Source organism: Lingula anatina, chromosome 1 (genome assembly GCF_051362555.1).
Source record: "Lingula anatina isolate TDL-2025a chromosome 1, LinAna3.0, whole genome shotgun sequence".
In the NCBI taxonomy this organism is placed as follows: Eukaryota; Metazoa; Brachiopoda; class Lingulata; order Lingulida; family Lingulidae; genus Lingula; species Lingula anatina.
The window spans coordinates 14745193-14764905 of NC_141767.1; the positions used below are offsets into that span (position 1 = coordinate 14745193).

General features: G+C 35.4%; 2 protein-coding genes and 2 long non-coding RNA genes across 6 annotated transcripts; 2 read left to right on the forward strand and 2 right to left on the reverse strand.

Moving 5' to 3' along the window:
- Positions 1-964: 964 nt before the first annotated feature.
- LOC106159120 (nucleolar protein 56-like) lies at positions 965-19582 on the reverse strand. Of its 2 annotated transcripts, none has more exons than XM_086999844.1 (10): positions 19544-19582; positions 13225-13432; positions 12738-12905; positions 10294-10492; positions 9819-10006; positions 9498-9649; positions 9121-9221; positions 3430-3578; positions 2501-2622; positions 965-2005 (listed from the first exon to the last, which is right to left on the reverse strand). In XM_086999844.1, exons 1-10 carry the CDS (start codon positions 19565-19567, stop codon positions 1646-1648), a joined length of 1671 nt encoding a protein of 556 aa, XP_086855970.1. In that variant the 5' UTR covers positions 19568-19582; the 3' UTR covers positions 965-1645. The 2 variants fall into 2 exon arrangements, with proteins under 2 accessions (XP_086855970.1, XP_086855972.1); XM_086999846.1 differs by lacking the exon at positions 19544-19582 and adding an exon at positions 14350-14517.
- On the forward strand, positions 4005-5690 carry LOC147764004 (uncharacterized). Its single transcript, XR_015331784.1, has 3 exons — positions 4005-4193; positions 4631-4686; positions 5184-5690. It is a non-coding gene; the product is annotated as an uncharacterized LOC147764004 (long non-coding RNA).
- LOC147764005 (uncharacterized) lies at positions 5396-8952 on the reverse strand. Its single transcript, XR_015331783.1, has 3 exons — positions 8556-8952; positions 7524-7653; positions 5396-6822 (listed from the first exon to the last, which is right to left on the reverse strand). It is a non-coding gene; the product is annotated as an uncharacterized LOC147764005 (long non-coding RNA).
- LOC106164971 (polycomb group RING finger protein 6) lies at positions 14598-19059 on the forward strand. 2 transcript variants are annotated; one of them, XM_013543035.2, is made up of 11 exons: positions 14598-14687; positions 15222-15279; positions 15567-15683; positions 15931-16027; positions 16225-16280; positions 16541-16594; positions 16799-16901; positions 17243-17276; positions 17461-17559; positions 17787-17867; positions 18111-19059. In XM_013543035.2, exons 2-11 carry the CDS (start codon positions 15261-15263, stop codon positions 18324-18326), a joined length of 876 nt encoding a protein of 291 aa, XP_013398489.2. In that variant the 5' UTR covers positions 14598-14687; positions 15222-15260; the 3' UTR covers positions 18327-19059. The 2 variants fall into 2 exon arrangements, with proteins under 2 accessions (XP_013398489.2, XP_013398491.2); XM_013543037.2 differs by lacking the exon at positions 14598-14687 and adding an exon at positions 14746-14770.
- Positions 19583-19713: the final 131 nt, after the last annotated feature.

Sequence of the window (19713 nt, forward strand, 5' to 3'; positions counted from 1 at the left end):
ATCCTTGGACAAAGTCTGCTGACTTTTGTTACTTGCCGCGCCGCAATCCTAAGTGTCACTAACATTTGACATAAATAACTAAACATGGCACTACTGTGCCTTTCTGGGATGAAAAATAATCAATGAACTTCGCGTACAAAGAATTAGATCTAAATGTCGTAAGGGTGGCCTGCGTTTGATGAATATTCATCAGTTCTGTAAGTTTCAAGCCAAAAGGTAAAACAGTTTACCACTTATCGTGTTATCGGTGTTGCATAGAGGCTGAAAAAAAAGCCAAGAAAATGGAAAAGGACTATATTGAAAAACATATCTAAACGCGACAATATGCCCATAGCAAGCAATTTTAAAGGGTGGGTGGGGGGATCTTTTTTAACTTTTGAAAAAATAAGCCCATCAAGCCGATTTTCGACCTCGGTACAGGTTTACCTTTGACTTCATTTTTGCATCCCCAACCGTGCGGCTATGAATCCCCTCTTTATGTACAGACAATGATAAGGTCACATTGAAAATGCCAAAATGTGAAAAACTGCATTGCTTCCAGAAAAAAACGCAATCAGACTGATTTTCCAACTCAAGCTGTCAGTCCTATGAATCTTTTTCAGTAACTTTGAATGGTCATTATGGCGGCAGTGCTCAAAATAGGGGCTTCTTCAATTTTGATGCAATATTACATAATGTTTAACAGCCTAAAGACCATCAATTTTTAAATAAAACAAAAGTATCATGAATATACAGAAAATGTAACTACCAAAGGTCTTCAAGCCTATGGAAGTTCAAAGTAACATCTTGAAAATGCAAGTATGTGGAAAATTAAAATTTCACAAAAAAAAAAAAAAAAAAAAAAAAAAAAACTTGTGGTGCTAAAAAACTATTCTGTACAGTAAATGGGCATTTGTCTGTACTGCCAGTTGTCCTTAGACAAAAAGACTTTATAGTATATACTATCACAACCCAAGAACACAAATACTGTCTAAAATACTATTTAATTCAATCTTCCAAGATCCTGCTCTCTTACAATCCACCTTCCATGCTATTCCATATGTGCTCTTAGAAATTGAGTTGTTTATAATATAAATGCATCTGTGTAGCACTTTGCCTTTTGGAACAAAAATTGTTGCTTGATAAAACACTTGTTGAGACTTCTGCCTTTCAAAATATAATGTTGAATGTTTAAACATATAATCGCTCCCATCCTTATTTTTTTTTTCATTTATAACCCGGGGATGTTTAGCATATATCAGATTCCTCTGACTGTTCTATCTCAAATCATATCTGCATATATATATGTTATTATATATGTATATGTTATGTTCACTTTCTAGGTCTTCCTAGTCTTCCTTCAGCAGTTTGTTGAAATTTCTGTGAATGTTTTAAGTCTGCAAATCTTGCTTTTTCACCACAATGGGCACCTTCCCAATAAAACTTTTGCTCTATGTAGATTGATTTAACTCGGTGTGGAATCTCACTGAATGCACCCAGATTAACACGCCTACTCGTTTCCAACATTCTCGGAGGAGGCTGAATGTTTATCTGTTAAATCTGATTGCATTGAGCAAGAGTACCCCAGAGGTGAATGTATCTACATAGAATGAAAGTTTCACTGGTAACTCACCCTATAGGTACTGTAATAACATGTCTTTTAAATTTAGTCGCCATCCTTCTTTTTCTTCTTCTTCTTTTTCTTAGGAGTTTCATCAGTTTCCATAGCAGCTGAAACATCTGCCTCCCCAGGGCTTTCCACTTCAGCAATAGATCTCTTTTTCTTTTTCTTCTTCTCTTTTGGAGTTTCCTCAGTTTCCATGGCAACCGACTGATCATTAGTAGCAGTTTCCTCTGTCTGCTTTTTCTTTTTCTTCTTTTTCTCAGACTGAGGCTCCTCAGCAACTGTGCTGTCATCAAGTTCCGTCGTGGTGTTTCCTGCTTCAGACAGTCGTTTCTTCTCCTTCTTTTCTTTCTTTTTCTTCTTCCTTTCTTTCTTCAGGGCCTTTGCCGAAGCCTCTTTTGCCTATGGAAGATGATCATTAAATAGGTTATCACAGAAGCAATGATTTTATGTAGAGAGAAAGCTTTTTGATTACATATAACTGTCAATCAATGTCCCTGTCTAGAACACAAGTCTGTTTACTGCTGGTAGCTGTAACTTTCCATTCCCATCTGGTGTCTGATGACCAGAAATAACTCTATCATCAGACAGACAGGGGGCACAGCTTCCCCGTTTACCACCAATAAAGAATTACATGAACATTATATGCCAGACTTGTTAAGCTTGTACAAAAAAGCTTGTACAATTTTGAGTCTTGACCAGGAGCTTTAATTCTTTGGGAAATAATTTTAGTAAGAAGTAAAGAGGAGAACAAAAGGGAAGTATTATTTCACTATCATAACTGTTACATAGAAATTTAATTAAAGGCTTTGACAAACTATTCCAACAACAACGTGCAATATAAACAATAGCACTACTTCTTTATTCCGTTTGTTTTTACCACAAGATTAAGTTTACCTCTTCTATTGCCACTTTCATGACATCAATGTTCTTCTTGGGTGCATCTCCAGTTTCGTAGAACTTTAGTCTGTCTTCTACCTGCTCTCTTAAGTGATCACCAAACACTGATGTTGGAACTTCTGAAAAATAGACAAATAAACACAATTAATTTTCAATGAACAACCACTTTGTATTCTGCCCTTCTCTCTATTTTAAAGGGATAACAACTCTTCATTTTGGCCAAAAAATGAATTATCCTGAGGTAAACTACAATTTTCCCATACTTACCAATGGTTAATGAATCCATTTCTACATTCAAAGTTAGTCCCTGTTTTTTTTCTAAAAAGTTTTTTTGTAATAATCTCTTAAGAGATTATTATAGAGTATAGCCATCTATGGAGGTCACATGGTCCGATGGCAAGCACAGATTTCAAAAAAATTGCTTTAACTGCCGTTTTTGTGGTAAAACAGAATATAATGTATTTCTATTAATTGTCTACAATGGTTTTACTGTGAAATATAGATCTCATACAATTTACAAAGTGTTGTTATCCCTTTAAACTATCATACAGATATGAAACTGATAAACCAGCTGCAGGTCTGGACATACCAGACCCTGTGGTGGGAGTGGCCTCAATTTACAAATGTTAAAACACTGGAGTTTAAATCTGCCACCTACAGACCTGCAGTGATAAAAACCTTGACAATTTTCCCTTGGTTATGAATATTGGATTAATACCCTCTCCAATGTCTTTTATTTGATAAATAATTACCATGAATTTGAAATAATTATGGAATGAAATTAAATGCACATTATAGCAAACTGAGAATTTAAAGAAAAAAATGTGATTTTGTGTAATAATAAAAAAGTAGAAAGAAATTGCTTGGGGCTGCTTAAAGTCAAAAACTTAAAAAAACAGTGTTTGAGAACTCAACCTGCCACATACCAGAGAAGCAGTCTAGTCTGGATGCAATAGAGCACTTGTTGGCCAGGTATCTGGAGATCCTGCCTTTGTTCTTGGCCCCAGCTCGCCCAATGAATGTTGAATGGAATATCAAGCCATATTTAGGTGTGTTGCCTCTTGTTTTCAGGGCTCTGAGAAAAAGTAAAATGCTGGATATGAAACGTGAAAATTCCTCAACCTCAAAAGAGTCCAGAGTTGTACGACATGCAAGTCATAAGTGTTTAGCTGACTGTACATCATTCATCAAAAGAAAGATTTATCTTTCTGGTATTTCAGTGATTCTTATGTGTTAAAGCCATGCTGGACAGATGGTTTTAATTCACAACCAAAAAATTACTGCTGAATTGTTACTTAGATGGTAACAAACTGGAAAGACATCTCTTTCTGGTAATGCAATGACTGAAACATAACAAAAAACTACTGACCAGATGGTTTCAATTAAAGGGACAAAAAATAGGATTAAAAACGCCTTTTTAGTGCATGGATTGCTTCTTTTTTAACTTATCTGAGAACAATTGCTATGGGTAAAGCATAAAATGGCAGGTAAATGGCCTTAATCAATATCGAAAAAAATAATCATATTCACCGTCCACTTTCGAACCCCGGGCGTCAGCCATCTTGACACAGTTTGAAATAACGCGGCTTCTCGACTCAGATACGAGATGTAAACAATGCAGACAGCATGTCGTTTCGAAGGTGAGCGTGGACGTGAAGGAGAAGAGGAATTGCTCACCGAATCTTTGCAGGTAAGCGAGTTATATTTACCAAAAGTACTTTAAAATGGGAAGATGGCAGTGGAAATCAAAATGTCTGGCAGAGGAAGTTAAAAAGCGTAGATAACTGCTAATAATTAACGTTTCCTCGGGTAACGCACTCGCAGCCAAATCACTCGCACTGGGTACGTACAACTAGTTATATGAAGCGAGATAGTGCACTTTACCCCTGAGGTGTATAGTTCTGTAAAGCAGGAGGAATACCCTTTTCTGCTCAATGTGGTCATCTACCAGTACTTACAGACTAACCTCACACCATATTCTCGCAGGGGAATCCCATGAGATATACAATGTAACTCGAGTACTAGTGGGGTTAGAGGGTGTTCTTTGTACGGCACGTAACTACGTTAGCTTATTTGTAAATTTAATAATATTGTCAATGAATATGATTATAAGGAATGATTTTTTAGCCTTTCAGAGGAGGAATTGGGTGATACACCCCTTCAAGCACGAGTGAAGAGATCAGGTATGTTAATAATTTTAGCAGTATAACATGGGCGGATCCAGGATTATTTGAAAGGGGGGGGGGGGGGGTCCGCGGATGCAAAGCTGACCCCCCCTAGTTGGCGTGGGGTCCTGGGCCTGCTTAAAACTATGGTATTTTAGAGGGTGAACAGTGCCATTTGGTACGGTTTAGCACTTTACTGTAGTAAATTAGCTAGTCAAAATTCTAATTCCAAGTGGGGAATATTAGTGTGATTTTTTTACATCAGTTCTTTGAAACCATGTGTGATTATGTTATTTCTTCTTGTGGCCTTTATGATTTAATGCAGCTGCAGATATTTAAATTTAATTTTTTTTTTTTTTTTTTGCCATAATCAGACTTGCTTCTTTATAATAAGCTGGTTATCATGTAGTGATCATGCCCTCTAATTTGTTGATTTTTGTTAAAGAATAGTGCTGTTATGATAATATCAATACATTTTTTCTTTATAACCATTTTATGTAATTTTACTATTACAGTGCCTCAAGTTATGTCTGGAAAACTCATACCAGGAAGCACTCCAATCTTACAATACTGCATCACTTCAATGTCGGTGTGACAAGTTGTGTAAAAGACTGCTACAAAAAATTTGCAGCGATGACCACATGATCCACCACCTTTTACCAAAACCGAGTGAACAGTTTTATATTATAATGCCCATGTACATGTATTTAAAGTGACAAGACTGAGATCAGCGAGAGCCTCAAGGCCTTTATTTTCTGTGCATTGTCAACTCTTCAATAATTTTATAATTTTGTCAAATACATCCAAAGATTCAATTCTAATGCAATACTTGAAAACTTTTTTAGAATATATTTTAATGTCGAACATGTTTTTCTAAGAACTAGCCCTTTAGTAAATTAACATGTACTATCCAACTGTTATTATTAATTAACATATTGTTATGTACAAAGCATAAGCTGCAGTATCAATGAAGCATTAACTGGGTAGAGATTATGAATGAAATAAAAGTTTAAATATTGAAACATCTTTTATTTATATTTGGCAAAAATACAAGATTAAACAAAGTTTGCTACATAAGTTTGGAATTTGGCCAAATCATCTGTATTATTACCTGTCACATGTAATGAATAAGACATACACAGATTCTGTAAGCTAGAATGCATAATTATTTTCATACTCATTAATGCCATCTTCATAAATAAGCCTTCTATTCAAGCATTCACAAACTTTCACATTGTGCAGTACACATAGTATGATAACATTTTTGAGAGAGACTTATTAATAGCCAGGCTATCATGTTAAGAGTCTGATGTACATGCAGACCCATGAGGATTGCAGATCAACAAATTATCCCCCTCTCTGTCAGTGTATTGACTCATGTGAGCCGTCTCCATGCAAAGGGATGTGTCATAAGAAAGGACCAACCCAACTTACACAAACATAAATTGTTTCATCAGTAAGATATTCACACATACTTTTCCAAGATGTGCAGGGAATAAATAGAAAGGTATAAATATTTCTTTAAAAAATACAGGCATAGCTTCCCTGCATGAATTCTAAATAATGGCTGAGTGGAGAATTGAATACAGGCACAAGTGTTCACTCAAACCATTTTTGTAGGTCTTAAAAGAAATGACATGCAGTCATTTGCCAAATACAGAATTTTATGCTGTAACAAAGTCACAAAACTGCAACTGGTGATCTTACAAAATCTAACAACACACTGGTTTAAAATCAAGTTGAAATCACAATATGCCACCAGTACCATATTCCATAATACATTTGATATCATTTAGATTTAAGAAGTAAATGCTGGACCAAAATGGTTTATTCTCAATATCAGGCATATGACTTAGGTTTGGGAGGAAAGACCACCTTGATTTCCAATCTGTCTGCATTGTAGCATACATGTAAGTGCTAGATGGTTTGAAGTCAGCAGATTATGCTTTGTCACATTGGCAAGATGAGTTCACTGAATATATCCTGTAAGCAGCACTCGAAAGTCAGGAAAAGTCTCTCACTATCCAACTCGTCCCCGCTTTGGACCCTCAAGAAAAGTTCATCTTTTTTTGGTGGAGAGCCATGGAGTTCCTCTTCCATGTAAAAAACTCTTCTTCAGGACATCATACTGGCAGTTGCTCATAACCTTTAGGTCTAAAAAAGCAAATCAAAATAATAATAATAATTTATTAAGATTGCAACCCAGTGGGTTGAAGTTGTACATAGTGTTAAGAAAATTATAATGAAAATAAAGTGAATATTTGCTTGAATAAAACTGAGTTAAAAGACTGCTAATTGAACTTTAAAATTATTGTACTTAGGATAAAAGACAACATAATACTATTGGAAATTTAAAAGTGCATACAGAATAAAAGAGCATCAGAATCTGTCGGTCTTAAATTGTGGCACTTTGTTACTATTGTTTGATCTTAAAAGACGATTGGATTGCTCAATAAAGATGTGATTCAGTTTGTCAGAGGATTCAGTTATTTTGTAAAAGAAAGTTTTGCACAGATCTCTTTGTTTATCTAAAGTACACATATGCCAGGTTCAGGGTTTCATCAGAGTATAGGTCAGGGAAAATAATCTTCAAAGCACGAGTTTGGTCAGTCTCTTAGAGTTTGCATTGCTCTATAGTTAGTCCTGGATGCCACACAGGGCAGGCATATTCTAGAATTGAGTGCACAATACTTTGGTAAAGCTTAGCTCGTTTCAGTTGACGGAGGAAATAGAGTCTTGCATTATGTTTACATTATGTGTCGCCAATTTGGAAAAAAAATTGATAAAAGAGAAATCATGCACCTATATGCCTAATATATGAGGAGTGAATATCAGCTTATTAAAATTCTGCTTACTCTAAAGACATGTTTTAGTCCCATGTTGGATCATCAGGATCCTTTAATTCCCTCTTCTTCAGCATCTTCCTCCTCTTCCATCTGCACTTCTTCCAGTTCAGGCATACCATAGGAAAAAGTTACCTTGATACTGCAACCAAAAAAAAAAAAAAAAAGCAACAGTACATAAAATAAGATAATCGAGTTTGAGAAAAATTATGTAAAAACATAACTGAAATAAGTATAAAACTCAACTGAAATAAGTATAAATGCCATTTTTCTCAATATGATCACCTTAAATTATCTAGACTGTCATCTTCAACTGCACTAGTATTAACTACAACTTAATTTTGAAGTTTCTTGATCACTTCATATTGGTTTAATCTCCGAAATACTGGTTGGAAGTTAAAATTGTATGATCTAAATTATTACTCTGGACTATTTAATACATTAGAGAGATGTACCAAACATAAACATGCAATATCCCCTTTCTGATTTATTTATTTTTAATGTAAAAAGGAGACAAATTGTCTTTAAAATATAAAATCAAAATACTACTATTTATTTTCACTTATAGTTGACATGCCATTTAACATTGGGTTAAACTTAGATACAATAACAGCTTCTGCACATTCATTTTGGGATTTAGATGGCTAAAGTAATAGCATCTTTGTCATATGTCTTAATTACTGTGGTATGCCTAGATGTTAGAGGCACAAGAAATGTGCCCTCGGTAAGTCAAAAATTCGCCCTGGTCATTGTAATGTATATGTAATGAGACTAGTATCTCCCACCATGTCCGTTTTTATTTTAACTTTCTTTGCTCTATAAACTAACCCAAACCCTGTCAGAGTCGACATATGAGCAACACAACTTGCAATTTCTGTCATCGATACCACTCATATTAGTTACAATTTCATGGCATATTTTGACAGACGAGCCTGACAATCGTTAAGATATACAATATACACACGTAAATAAACATAAATCTCTGTGCTTAATAAATATTTTCACTGGTGTCTTATCTCAAAGATTATTGTAAATGGTACTCACAAATCCAGTAAATACTTCGCGGCCAGGCCATTCTTCGTATCCATGGCCACCCAAGCAGGTTTTCATCTGCCTTCTTCCTCGCCGGTGTTTATTGTTTGCCTGTCGTACATTTGCTGATACACTGTCTTACGCATGTTTTTTGTAAAGGCTGTTTCTTTTTTCTTTTTGTTATCTGTCTTCGCTTCTTCGAAGGACTCCCAGCATAACTGAGCCTCCTGTTTCACGTTGTCCTTTCCCGGCAGCTTGAACTGGTTTTAACTAGGTCGCAATACGAGAATCTCGCGAGATCCGGAAGTCTAGAGAGCTCAATTATGAAAATGGAGGTGGTTGTTGGTAAACCTCCGCTTAAGCGGAGGTTTTCTTTTTATTGTATTTTCCAAAAATGTTACAGAGCGATGGTGAGTGCCGGGAATGATAGATTAAAGGTTGGTAAATCGCGGAAAAGTAGTGTTAACCTCGGGATAAATCAGGATAAATCAATTTTGGCGCGAAAATCCTCTTTTGTGTCCTTTTAACAATTGAAAAAAAAATTGACTGTGAAGTTAACAAATAAGATGTTACATACCTGAAGAGTGCTTTCTCGGCTCCCAGGATCTGTACAGTGGAGGCAGGGTACTTGGCCAGGCTGGTAAGACTGCCAGCGTGAGAGATGAGTCGAGCTCCAACCTAGTGGAACAGAAACAGAAACTAAAAGCTTCACCAAAGCAATACTGGGCCCTTTCCCTGTGAGAAATTGCTTTTGGCAAACAACTAAAAAACTTTGGCCAAAATTTAACTTTTTGAGTAAACAGATATCTACAAAGCTTTTTCATAAGTCAAAGTAAATTGTCAGCAAACAACTAGAGAAGATAAGTCAATATGTCAACATGAGCCTAAACTTCAAACTTTCTGTTCTGTTAACTTCTTCGACTACTCTTTTCTATCTGTCACGATGTGCTTTACCTGCTCTCCAATGAGAGCTGCCAGGTTGGGGGCAACTGCATGCATCTTGCTTTGCAGGTATTCAAACAAACTCTTCCTGTAGTCAGCCAGTGCTATGACACGGTCAGCAAATCTCTGAATGTTGATCAGGTCAATAGGGGAGATGTCCATTCCTGAAAGGTAATTACAAATTGTATATGACAAATAAACCAAGCTTTTCCAATTGTTCTAATGTAATTCTCTGATATATCTTAAATGCTACCAACCAAGCTATGAATCAATCAATTTAAAATGAATAAACAATGCCCTTGGAGAGTTTCCTAAATGTCCGATAACACTCACCCATTGAGGACTTGCTGGCATCTATTATGGCCTTTGCCTTGGCAGCATCCATAACAATCTCCTCTAGGCCCTCAACCATATCTTCTGTGAACTCCTTCCTGTTCTTGATGTACTTGGCCACACGGGCAAACATGTAGTTGTCATTCACAATCTTCACCAGCTCTGGGAAATGGTAGGAATACCATTCTCTGGAAATTATTAATGAATCAAAATTGAAGCAAAGTAAACTGTATGAAGAAACAGAGTGGCCAACTGATGCATGATCGCAGACAAAAAGACTTCATTGCCATATATTTGAAGTCAGTGCATTGTTTATCAATATGTTACCAAATCTTTAATTACCAGAAGCCAGTTCTGGTAAAAAAAACAGCATACTTTGCAAAAAGCAACACACTTTTAAAACAGACATTCATTAAAATATCTTTTCATTCTGCAACTCTCCAACAAAGACTTTTTTTAACATCCAAAAACTAACCTTATTCTCATTGAAAATGTGTTGATATCTTTGTCCAGCTGATCCAGCAAGCAAATACTCTGTATAATCATGTTGTCCTGTCTGTTCACATTGAACTTCACTTTAGCTCTGGAGTAGCTATGGCCCAGACCAAGCTGGGCTTTCAGGGAGGAGGTGGCTGTCAGTCCTTTCACCATGTTGTGAAAGTGAACTCTGATGCCTGAACAATAAAACCATAATGACAACATAAGGTATTAAGATAAATGAAAGCAAAATGTTCTACTACGACATTACCGGCTTTACTTCCATGGTTAATCATCCATTAATTCATGATCCATCAATTCTGCTTTGAAAAACTTTAGTTTAAATGAAAGCTAATAATAACAGGTAACATGAAAAATAAAGAAAAAATATTTATGAATCTTTTAATATTAATTTAAAATTGCAATAACCACATTACATAAGGAGGTGACCTGAAAAAACCTACAAAGTGAAGCTACCTATTTTCACTACGTAAAATTTTTCTATGCAGAAATAAACCAGTTTGGAGTAAAAAAATGTTTTAATAATTTCTCAGTGATTGCGAAAGCCGTCGGACCACGGCCATATGCCGGCAAAAATTCTGTGGGCTGGAAAACCCTTTTAACTCATCGGCCCACCTGTCCGACGGACTAAAGTCGGTTTCTTTAACAGACACCTCGCCTCATATTTGAACTTATCGTAGAGCTCTAAGTACGCACTGTGCGCAAGTAAAACTTTAACTTGCGCCATACTGGTGCGTACAAATAGCAAACACTATTTTTTGTAATAAAGGTCTATGTACATTTAATGTCGCTCGAAGTGTGCGTAGCGATGGTGTGAGGGCTGACATGTGACCCGTTTCACAAAAAATGTATCGAAACTGAAACAACTACAGGTCAATGAAAATCGTACTGCTCACGACTCTGAAAACAGGTCGCTCAAACTGCTTACGACAGGCCACGCGCGGACCTCTGAGAACACCTAACTACACGTGCTGGGTAAACAAGTATGGCTTCCGTCGGACTGCATGTTGAGTAAACGATAAGTGAAAAGGAGAAATATTCATTTGCTTTTTAGATGGGTGCTCTTAACTAATTTTAATGGATATTTAAGTAATATTGCACCTTTAGCGGTGCTATATGTCAAAATGAGGGACAACATCATTTTCAATGCGGAAAATCCGCAATGGCACAGTCAGGGTGCAAAACTGTCCATTATATTCATCTAAACGAACTAGCTTAGATATTGAATAAAGATTCTTTTCAGACTCTGGCCCGTACCCGGGGATGGTTCAGGGGTTTCGAAAGAACCGCCTCTTACGCTGACAAAAGGTCCACTCTTGGTAAAATTCTAGGTACATGGCGTTTTTATGGAAAAAGACCCTCCCCCTTCTAAAATTGCTGGCTACGGGCCTGCTATGAGAGCAATAGCTTTATTTTACAATAAAAATGGAATTTGTCTACCTTTTCCATGTAGTGCAATTATTTGGCATAGTGCAATTATCAATTCTGAAGATTTTTTCATTAAATACTGTACAATTTTTTGGACAGTATGTTTATTTTGGAAGATTTTTCCACACACTACAATTATTTAGGACTTCAGAGTAGTAGCATCAAGCCTTTTTTCATTGAATTTAATCATATAAAAAATATTGAAATACAATGAATTTTCTTTAAATAATTCACGGCAGGCATTTTAAAAAAATGGCCAAGTGGTCCAAAATGGCCCGACCAGATTTTGACCCAGGACAATCCCTGCTAACAAACAGACAAGCATTTTTCCAAGAGTGAAAATCTAAAAAAAGTTAGATAAGTTGGAATCTCCACTTCACTATGACTTACATTTTAATTTTAGTCAAAAATTGGAATAAAATTTACAAAGGATACATGATCTTGTGTTAAAAGATTAGAAATTAAGATAAGCAACCCAGATATAAAAAGGATAAAACTTAAATGCCAGAAAGCAACCAAAATGAAAGACGTTTAAACTTAAACCTTTAAATATCCTATTACATCTGGCCTGAAAATTAAAAAGCAGCGATTTAAAATGCCAGACAATAATATTCATCAAAAATGAAGTGAAAATAAACAGCTTAATTATTTTGTTGTGGGCCGGTAAAAAAAGGTGTGGGCTGACAAAATTTAATTTGCTCCAGCCCACATGTCTGGTAAGTTTTCAATCTCTTTCGCAATCACTGATTTCTCTTAAAAATGCAAAAGTTAGGTCAATTATGTCATGCTTTTGTATGTCACCTGTACCCTCAACCTTCCTCCAGCTTCCCTCATCCTGCATCTTATCACAATCTCAGCCCCAAGTGGCCAACATATGGCCCTGTGAACAAAACTGTAATAAACTGCAGATTTATGAAGCTAAATGCCAGGCCCAGGAACCACAGAAAATTATAATATTATTAGTGCAAATATCTTCATTCATGTTCACTATACCTCTAATAATTTCCGGCACTACCCCAGTGTGCTGGCAGCTGATGCCTAGCTGTTCTTGGATAGCTGCTCCTATCTTGGAATCCCCAACTCCCAGAATGCACTTCTCCTTCTTGCCAGGCTTTGGAAAGTTTGTCTCAAGGAATAGGTGTAAATCATCATGAAGTACGCCTGAAATGTGGAATACACAGAATATATATCTGACAACACCATTTTGAAGAGTACCTTCATCAATGATAAATTTTATCTTTATAAAAGAAAAGAACATGTTTTGGACAATACTTGCATGATAAATAGGAAGACTTTGTTTGGCAATGCTTGCATCATTACAAAAATAAATTCACTCTGAAAGACTGCAATTAACATAATAGTAACTGCCAAAGCAAACACAGTTACCTACAAGTATGTTTTAATATACCTGGAACTTCAGGATGTAAAATTTTACATAAAAAATGGAAAAAAGTGCAAATGATGTGCTTGCACAACATACCTTCAGATATACTGTTTATGTTGTCCAAAGCGTTGTGTCCACTCTTGAATGGTGAGAATGCTACTAGTTTAACGATGGAATTGAAGCGACTGAGGTCTGTGACACTTTGTTCCACTTGGGGAATCATCATCCCCACCTCTTCAAACTCTGCCACTCTGAACAGTCCATACCCAGAGGCATGCTCAAAGAGCACATGGAGTGTTTGGGCCTAGAAATGAAATAATCAATTCTTGTGCAAATGCAGGGGATCTTTAAATCAGACATGAGCCTAGGTTTATAAAAAAAAAATCTGAACATTTATCCTGGGACCCAACACCTTACCTTGACGAATCTTTAGAACCATCAGAATTGAATTAAAAAATGCGGAATTCCCCTTTTCTGCGGAAAAAGCTCATATGTCTGTTAAATTCTAAAATTCTGTTATGAATTATAAACATTGTTTGCAGTGTGTATAGGGGGATTCATGTGGCATGTATTTTCCTTTCCTATTCATATTCTCTGTGCTGATGCCCCTCAAACAATCACAACCCTATTTCAAAATTATAACACAACCCCAGAACAAAATACTGTAAGTAATTTTGTAGGCAGTTCTTCAAATCTTTCATACCACCTACATATACAGGAGCCAATCTGGTAGCTTTTTAAGTTGACTGTGCATAAAATCTATTCAGAAAAGATGTGTTGATCAAATAATTTCGTATTGAACCCCCCCCCCCCCACACACACACACAACAATAAACATCCCGTGTTTGTTGTCCATCTTTCAACTGAATACAGTGAAATCGTGCAGTACTGCAGTAGATCGCAAAAACTCTTGATTCTCAAAAATAAAATTTACAAGCGACATCATAGAAATTCAGTGTACTATTACTGAGATCCAGATGTATGATCATGTGAACAGGTTTTTAATTTTTGGCTTCGGCAAAGGACAACGCACATGCTCGACCTTCAGATGTAAATTTGGACCTAATCAAAAGGCATGGATCACAAGATGAATAAAACAGAAGTATCATCACACTTTACACAAACCACCCATTCTAACTAGCAGTAACTTTAATTCTTCAACTTCTTGAACATAAATTTGAGTATGTGTTATCTACTGAGCTGCACGTGGACCACACTTACCACCATCTTGTCTGGCCACTACAGTGGATAAAGTAAAAGTAGGAATGATCAATTTACAAAGGCCAACTCTTCAAAACAAATAAAAACATTTGTTATTATTAATGATCTAATAAACAAAATGGTAAAAATTATCATAGCATGAAATGGTTTACACAACCTAAATATATTAAAATATCGATTAAAATTTTATTGACTGGAGTGATTTTGAAAATCTCGTATAAGACATCTCCTTGCATTGGACAATACCTACACTCACGTGACTTTTGTTGTGGAATAGTCCAATCAAAAATGGCTTCACACGATACGTATGAATAGCCAAACTTCGGGAAAACAAGGCGGTAAGCATGGCATGTAAACTTTAGCGTGTTGGTTCTTGTGAACAAACCCAACCAGTTATTTATTTTAACTAAACTTTGAATAGGTATTGTAAGACACAGTAATTAACAGCCATATGTTTTTTGTCAAATAATGCCTAACGCCCTGATCTAAGCTGCGTAATGATAATTAAGTGTGCCCTCAATGTGAATGGCGTGGATGGTTGCAATGTAAATGTAACACAGAACTATTAATAGTAGTGTAGATTCACACTACTCTTAGCATTGCTAATAATTGATTTTGTGCTTGTAATGTATAATATAATCATGGTAATTTTTTTATTCTTTCGTTGTTATGTCTGACTACTTTCCATCTTTGTGCAGCTTGAATGGTATTAGGACAAACGCTACAAGTATGTATCGTTTGTCCCATAGGCTGGTATAAGATGTACTGGATACAAAACATGTACTAGTAGCAGTGTGAAGGGAATGCTTGCTCTGTACATGACTCTGTCTATGCTTAATTTATTGATTTATCTCAGGTTGTCAAAATTTCAGGGCCACAACAAAATGAAGTGAACTAGACTTTCTATTAGGATGGCAGGGGGTACAAGAGGTAAAATAACACTGTAATCTGAGTACAGGATATGAAAGTTTTGGCAGATGTAGATAAAGATACTGGTATAATAACGCAACATAAGAAATTCATTTGAATTATTTTATGAATTTCTTTTGCATAAATATGATTAAAGCTTTAATGAGAATTTTTTTGAAAATTATTAAATACCATATAAGTTAACAAGATCTTCCCATATTTGTAAAAAAGTAACTATCACATTATGGTCTCCATTATTATTTGCCATTGATTTATTTATAACACGTACATTTTCTTTTGCTTTTCAGCTTCTGATAAGAATGCTCAGTTGGTCCATCTGAATGAGTTGAATCCTTTTCTGACTTGTGGTATATGCAAAGGATACCTCATTGATGCTACAACTATAACTGAGTGCTTGCATTCTTGTAAGTATGTCACTTAAATGAATGTCTCCATATATGCTTTCTTCCATTTAACAGCCTCTAAGTTATTTTGAAATCTTCCTGGTTTCTGGTTTCTAAGTTAAAGTTTTTACTTTAAAAAGACTTATTTATTATGCAAACGTTGAAAGCATTTACTTACAAAAGTCATGTATGATTGGCCCAATATTGGGCTGTATTCAGAAATAACCTTTCCTCAATGTCATTCTTATAACTGCATCTTCTATTTCAGTTTGCAAGTCATGTATTGTGCGCCATGGTCAGTTCTATCTAAACTGCCCCACATGTAATCTCCAGATTCACCCCACTCTCCCCCTGTTACACTGCAAGTTAGTACATGGTTTAAAAATATTAGACAACATGTTAAGTTTATAATACAGTTTGAAAAATGGTGTATAACCTTTGCTTACTTATAAATAAATTTAATTGATTTTTGATAGAGCAGTAATAAATAATTTATTTCATTAGCAAGGGTCTTTGATATACAGAGAATTAATATAGTGTGACTCCTGTTCTTTTATTTCAGACTGGACAGTCAGAAACAGGACATTGTTTTCAAATTACTCCCAAACATTTATAAAAGTAAGTTTTGCAGTTTACTTTCAAACTGTAACCTGTAGTGGTCCCAGATTTTGTTGATGTTCATTAAAAAAGAGTTTAAAAGCGAAGGACAGAAACAAAATTGCCAAGTGTTCAGTCTCAGACAGAGCTTCTGAGGACTTTAGTAAATGTACATATGATAATAGAAGTAGGTAGATATCAAGAAAAATTTACTTGTTTCGCGTATTGAATATCATGTTAGAATGAAGTGTTTTAGTAGAGGAATTTACTGTTCTTTACAGATGAACAGAAAAGGAGAAAATTATTTTGGAAAGAATACCAGAATAAAACGGGAGGTGAGGCATTACACGATATGGAGAATGGTTTTTGGTTTTCCACAGAATTTTTGTCATGTGCATTCATTTCCTCATTTGATCATGCAGCCATACTGTGTTTTATAAAACTGTTATCAAAATTAAGGTGGTAATCATCTTGTTCACCTGTTATATGTTGTATAAAACTTAAATTAAAATACTGTTCATTCCTTTTCTATCTTTAAGAAAAACCTGTGCAAGTGCCTATGCTGGGTAAAAGTCCCAGAAAGAAGAAAAAAGTGCTCATTCAGCCTGACCCACTAGCGTCTGTAGTTCTGGAATATGTAGGGTGAGATATTACTCAAGGTTCATGCTGTGTCAGTGACTCTTTTCAGTTTTGCCTTTACCTACAGACTGTTTTTTATTCTTTGCACACATTGACTTTTAATAAATGTTTTATGGTTAAATTATTGGAAGTTAAATCTAACATATGCCTTTTTTGACCAACAAAGTTAATTATTTTCAGCATTTGTTAAAGTTTCGACTTAGGTTAAAATTGAAATATTTTACAAAGTCCACCTTCGGTAGACTGTGTATAAATATTTTTCCATTTAGATTTAGTATTCAAATTAACATAAAGAATATCATTTATTTCAACATCCATATATATTCTGTTGTATGTTGTTGTAGTGCATCAGAAGGTTTGGAAAATTATGACTTTGAGGTAAGTTATCCATATTTGAGTGAAAATTTAAAAAATACCCAAAATGAATCTTTTCCTTTATTAATTCATTCGTTAGTTATCTTGTTAAGGTCTTTTAATTGGAGATTATTTAGATTTTAGTCAAGTCAGATTGTGTTGAAATCCGTCAATGACCATATCATGAAATTTTGTTATTTCTTAACAGCCAGTTGTGAAGAACTACATAAGAGTTGAGGCCAAGGCAACTATTGAGAATCTTCAAAATTTTATTCACAAGACCATGAATTTGGACAAAACATTTGAGGTGGGTATCTCTCTTTTTTCTTCATCTCTGTTTAGTACAGATGGTTCATCTGGTTCTTCCATGTTGCGTGTAACATTTACTTTCTTTTCCGGATGTTATAAATCAACTTTTCTATTGTGTATTAAACTGATAATTTCATTTTTATGGACTCAGTATTAAGTAAATGTTTTTTAACAGAAAATAAAAAATGTTGATAATTTTTATACCTGCTGAATTTAAATTTTCAGGTGAACATATTTTGTGATGCTTCCATAGTAGACAAGAGTTCCACACTGCAGTATATCAGAGAACAATTTTATGATGGAGAGGTGAGGACTGATTATTAGTTTCATTTTTCATGTTGGTTTATAGCATTTATATTTTAATTAATTATCCACAATGACAGTGAGATAGTTAAAATAGAGTTAATGTTTTAACTTAACAAATAAAGAATATTAAAAGCAAATAATAATTAATGAATAATAAGGGATACTAAATTATATATAGAAATGTCATCCAGTCTGCCTCAATTCATCTAATATTAGAATATAAGCCGTCCTGTTGTATTTTAGGACTGTATAATGCTGCTGCAGTATGGAGTTATTGATCCAAGGGATTATTCTGATGACAGCGATGTGGAAGACCAGTGGGAAAATGAAGAGGACATGGTGTACACACCATCTGGTCTAAGGTATCATGATGAGGCCATGGAGGAGTTTTCAGACATCACAGAAGAGATGAATAACATACAGGAAATGAATGACTTGTCACTAAATGGTGTGGTGTAAATATACATATGTATATTGGAGCAATGGACTAGGAAATTATCAGTGGCAGATTCATGAGGTGGGAGGCATAGTGGGCCATGTTACCCCTACTGCTTTAGCTTTAGAGATACATCCTTCTCTCTTCTATAACTAATTAAACAAGACAAAGGCAAGCAGTATTTCATCCCTGTGCCGTACATTTTGTAGATTTTTCTTCCGTATAATTCAGAAAAAAAGTTCTGGTTTTGTTTGGCAGAAGAAAAAAGGAAATATTTCATATACGTGTGCATGCACACCTCCACCACCAACACCCTTACTGAAATCCTGGGTTTTTAAGTGACAGTTGAGCATTTTTAAAAGTCTACCTTTAATTGCTTTGTACACATTGAAAAAAAGAGAAGGTTATAAACTGGACTTATTTTATATGTATGGAAATTATTGTGTATATTATGTGTTTATTAATGTCAAGATATGTTTTTAATTAATGGGAATTGGAGTATTTTTGTATGTGATGGAATTCTTTGTCACTCTTGAAGCAATGGCTTCAGTGTTTCTGATTAATATATGTTTTGAAGTATAAAGCACTTTTTATAAAGCCCCCTGTTATGTTCTAATAAAACTATTCTAGAACCGAATTATTTGAAAGGTTCTTACAGCAGTTCTTATTACAATGTATACATATCTGTAAACCTAGTAGATAATTATGTACGTTTTGTGCATATTTTAACCAATAAATTTATTTTCTTAAAAGGTACTTATTATATTTTTCATGTTTTTGTATATTTGAATTCATATTCATTCAAACAGAAAATTACCATTCGTAATGTGTACGAGTATTTACTGAATTATTGGTTGACGGTAACTGTGGTCCATATATAAAAACGCTGGGCATTCAAACAACCCCTTATTGACTCATCTGATGGGAAAAGTTTTGTGGAATCGGGTATACTCGAGTTTTTATCCACCAAAGTATTTCACAAAACACTGCCTAAACCCGAGTTTGGTTCGGGCGAAAACGGATGCCGGGGAAGGGGGGGGGGGGGGGGGGGGGGGGGGGGCGGGTAAGCTCCTTAGAACCTACCTTTTTCAAGCATGTAGGCCTACTTTAAAAGTGCAGGAGGCAGAGGGACTTTGAAGCCACTTTACAAAGCCAGAGGTATACATAGATAAGTCCTTTAAATATTTCGTCAAGGGCCGATATCCCACACCCTGAGCTTCAGAGCTAACTTGACACTAACCTTTTCACTGTAGCCTATCTCCATCGTGTCAAGTAACCTCTGACCAGATTCGAGTGCCCCCGCCGCCCGCCAATCAAATTTAAAGCCCGCACTCAATGACTCATTGAACGATCTAGCCAATGAACGTGAACGAGTCAAAGCGCGCTTTGTTCAAATCCGGACCAATCAAA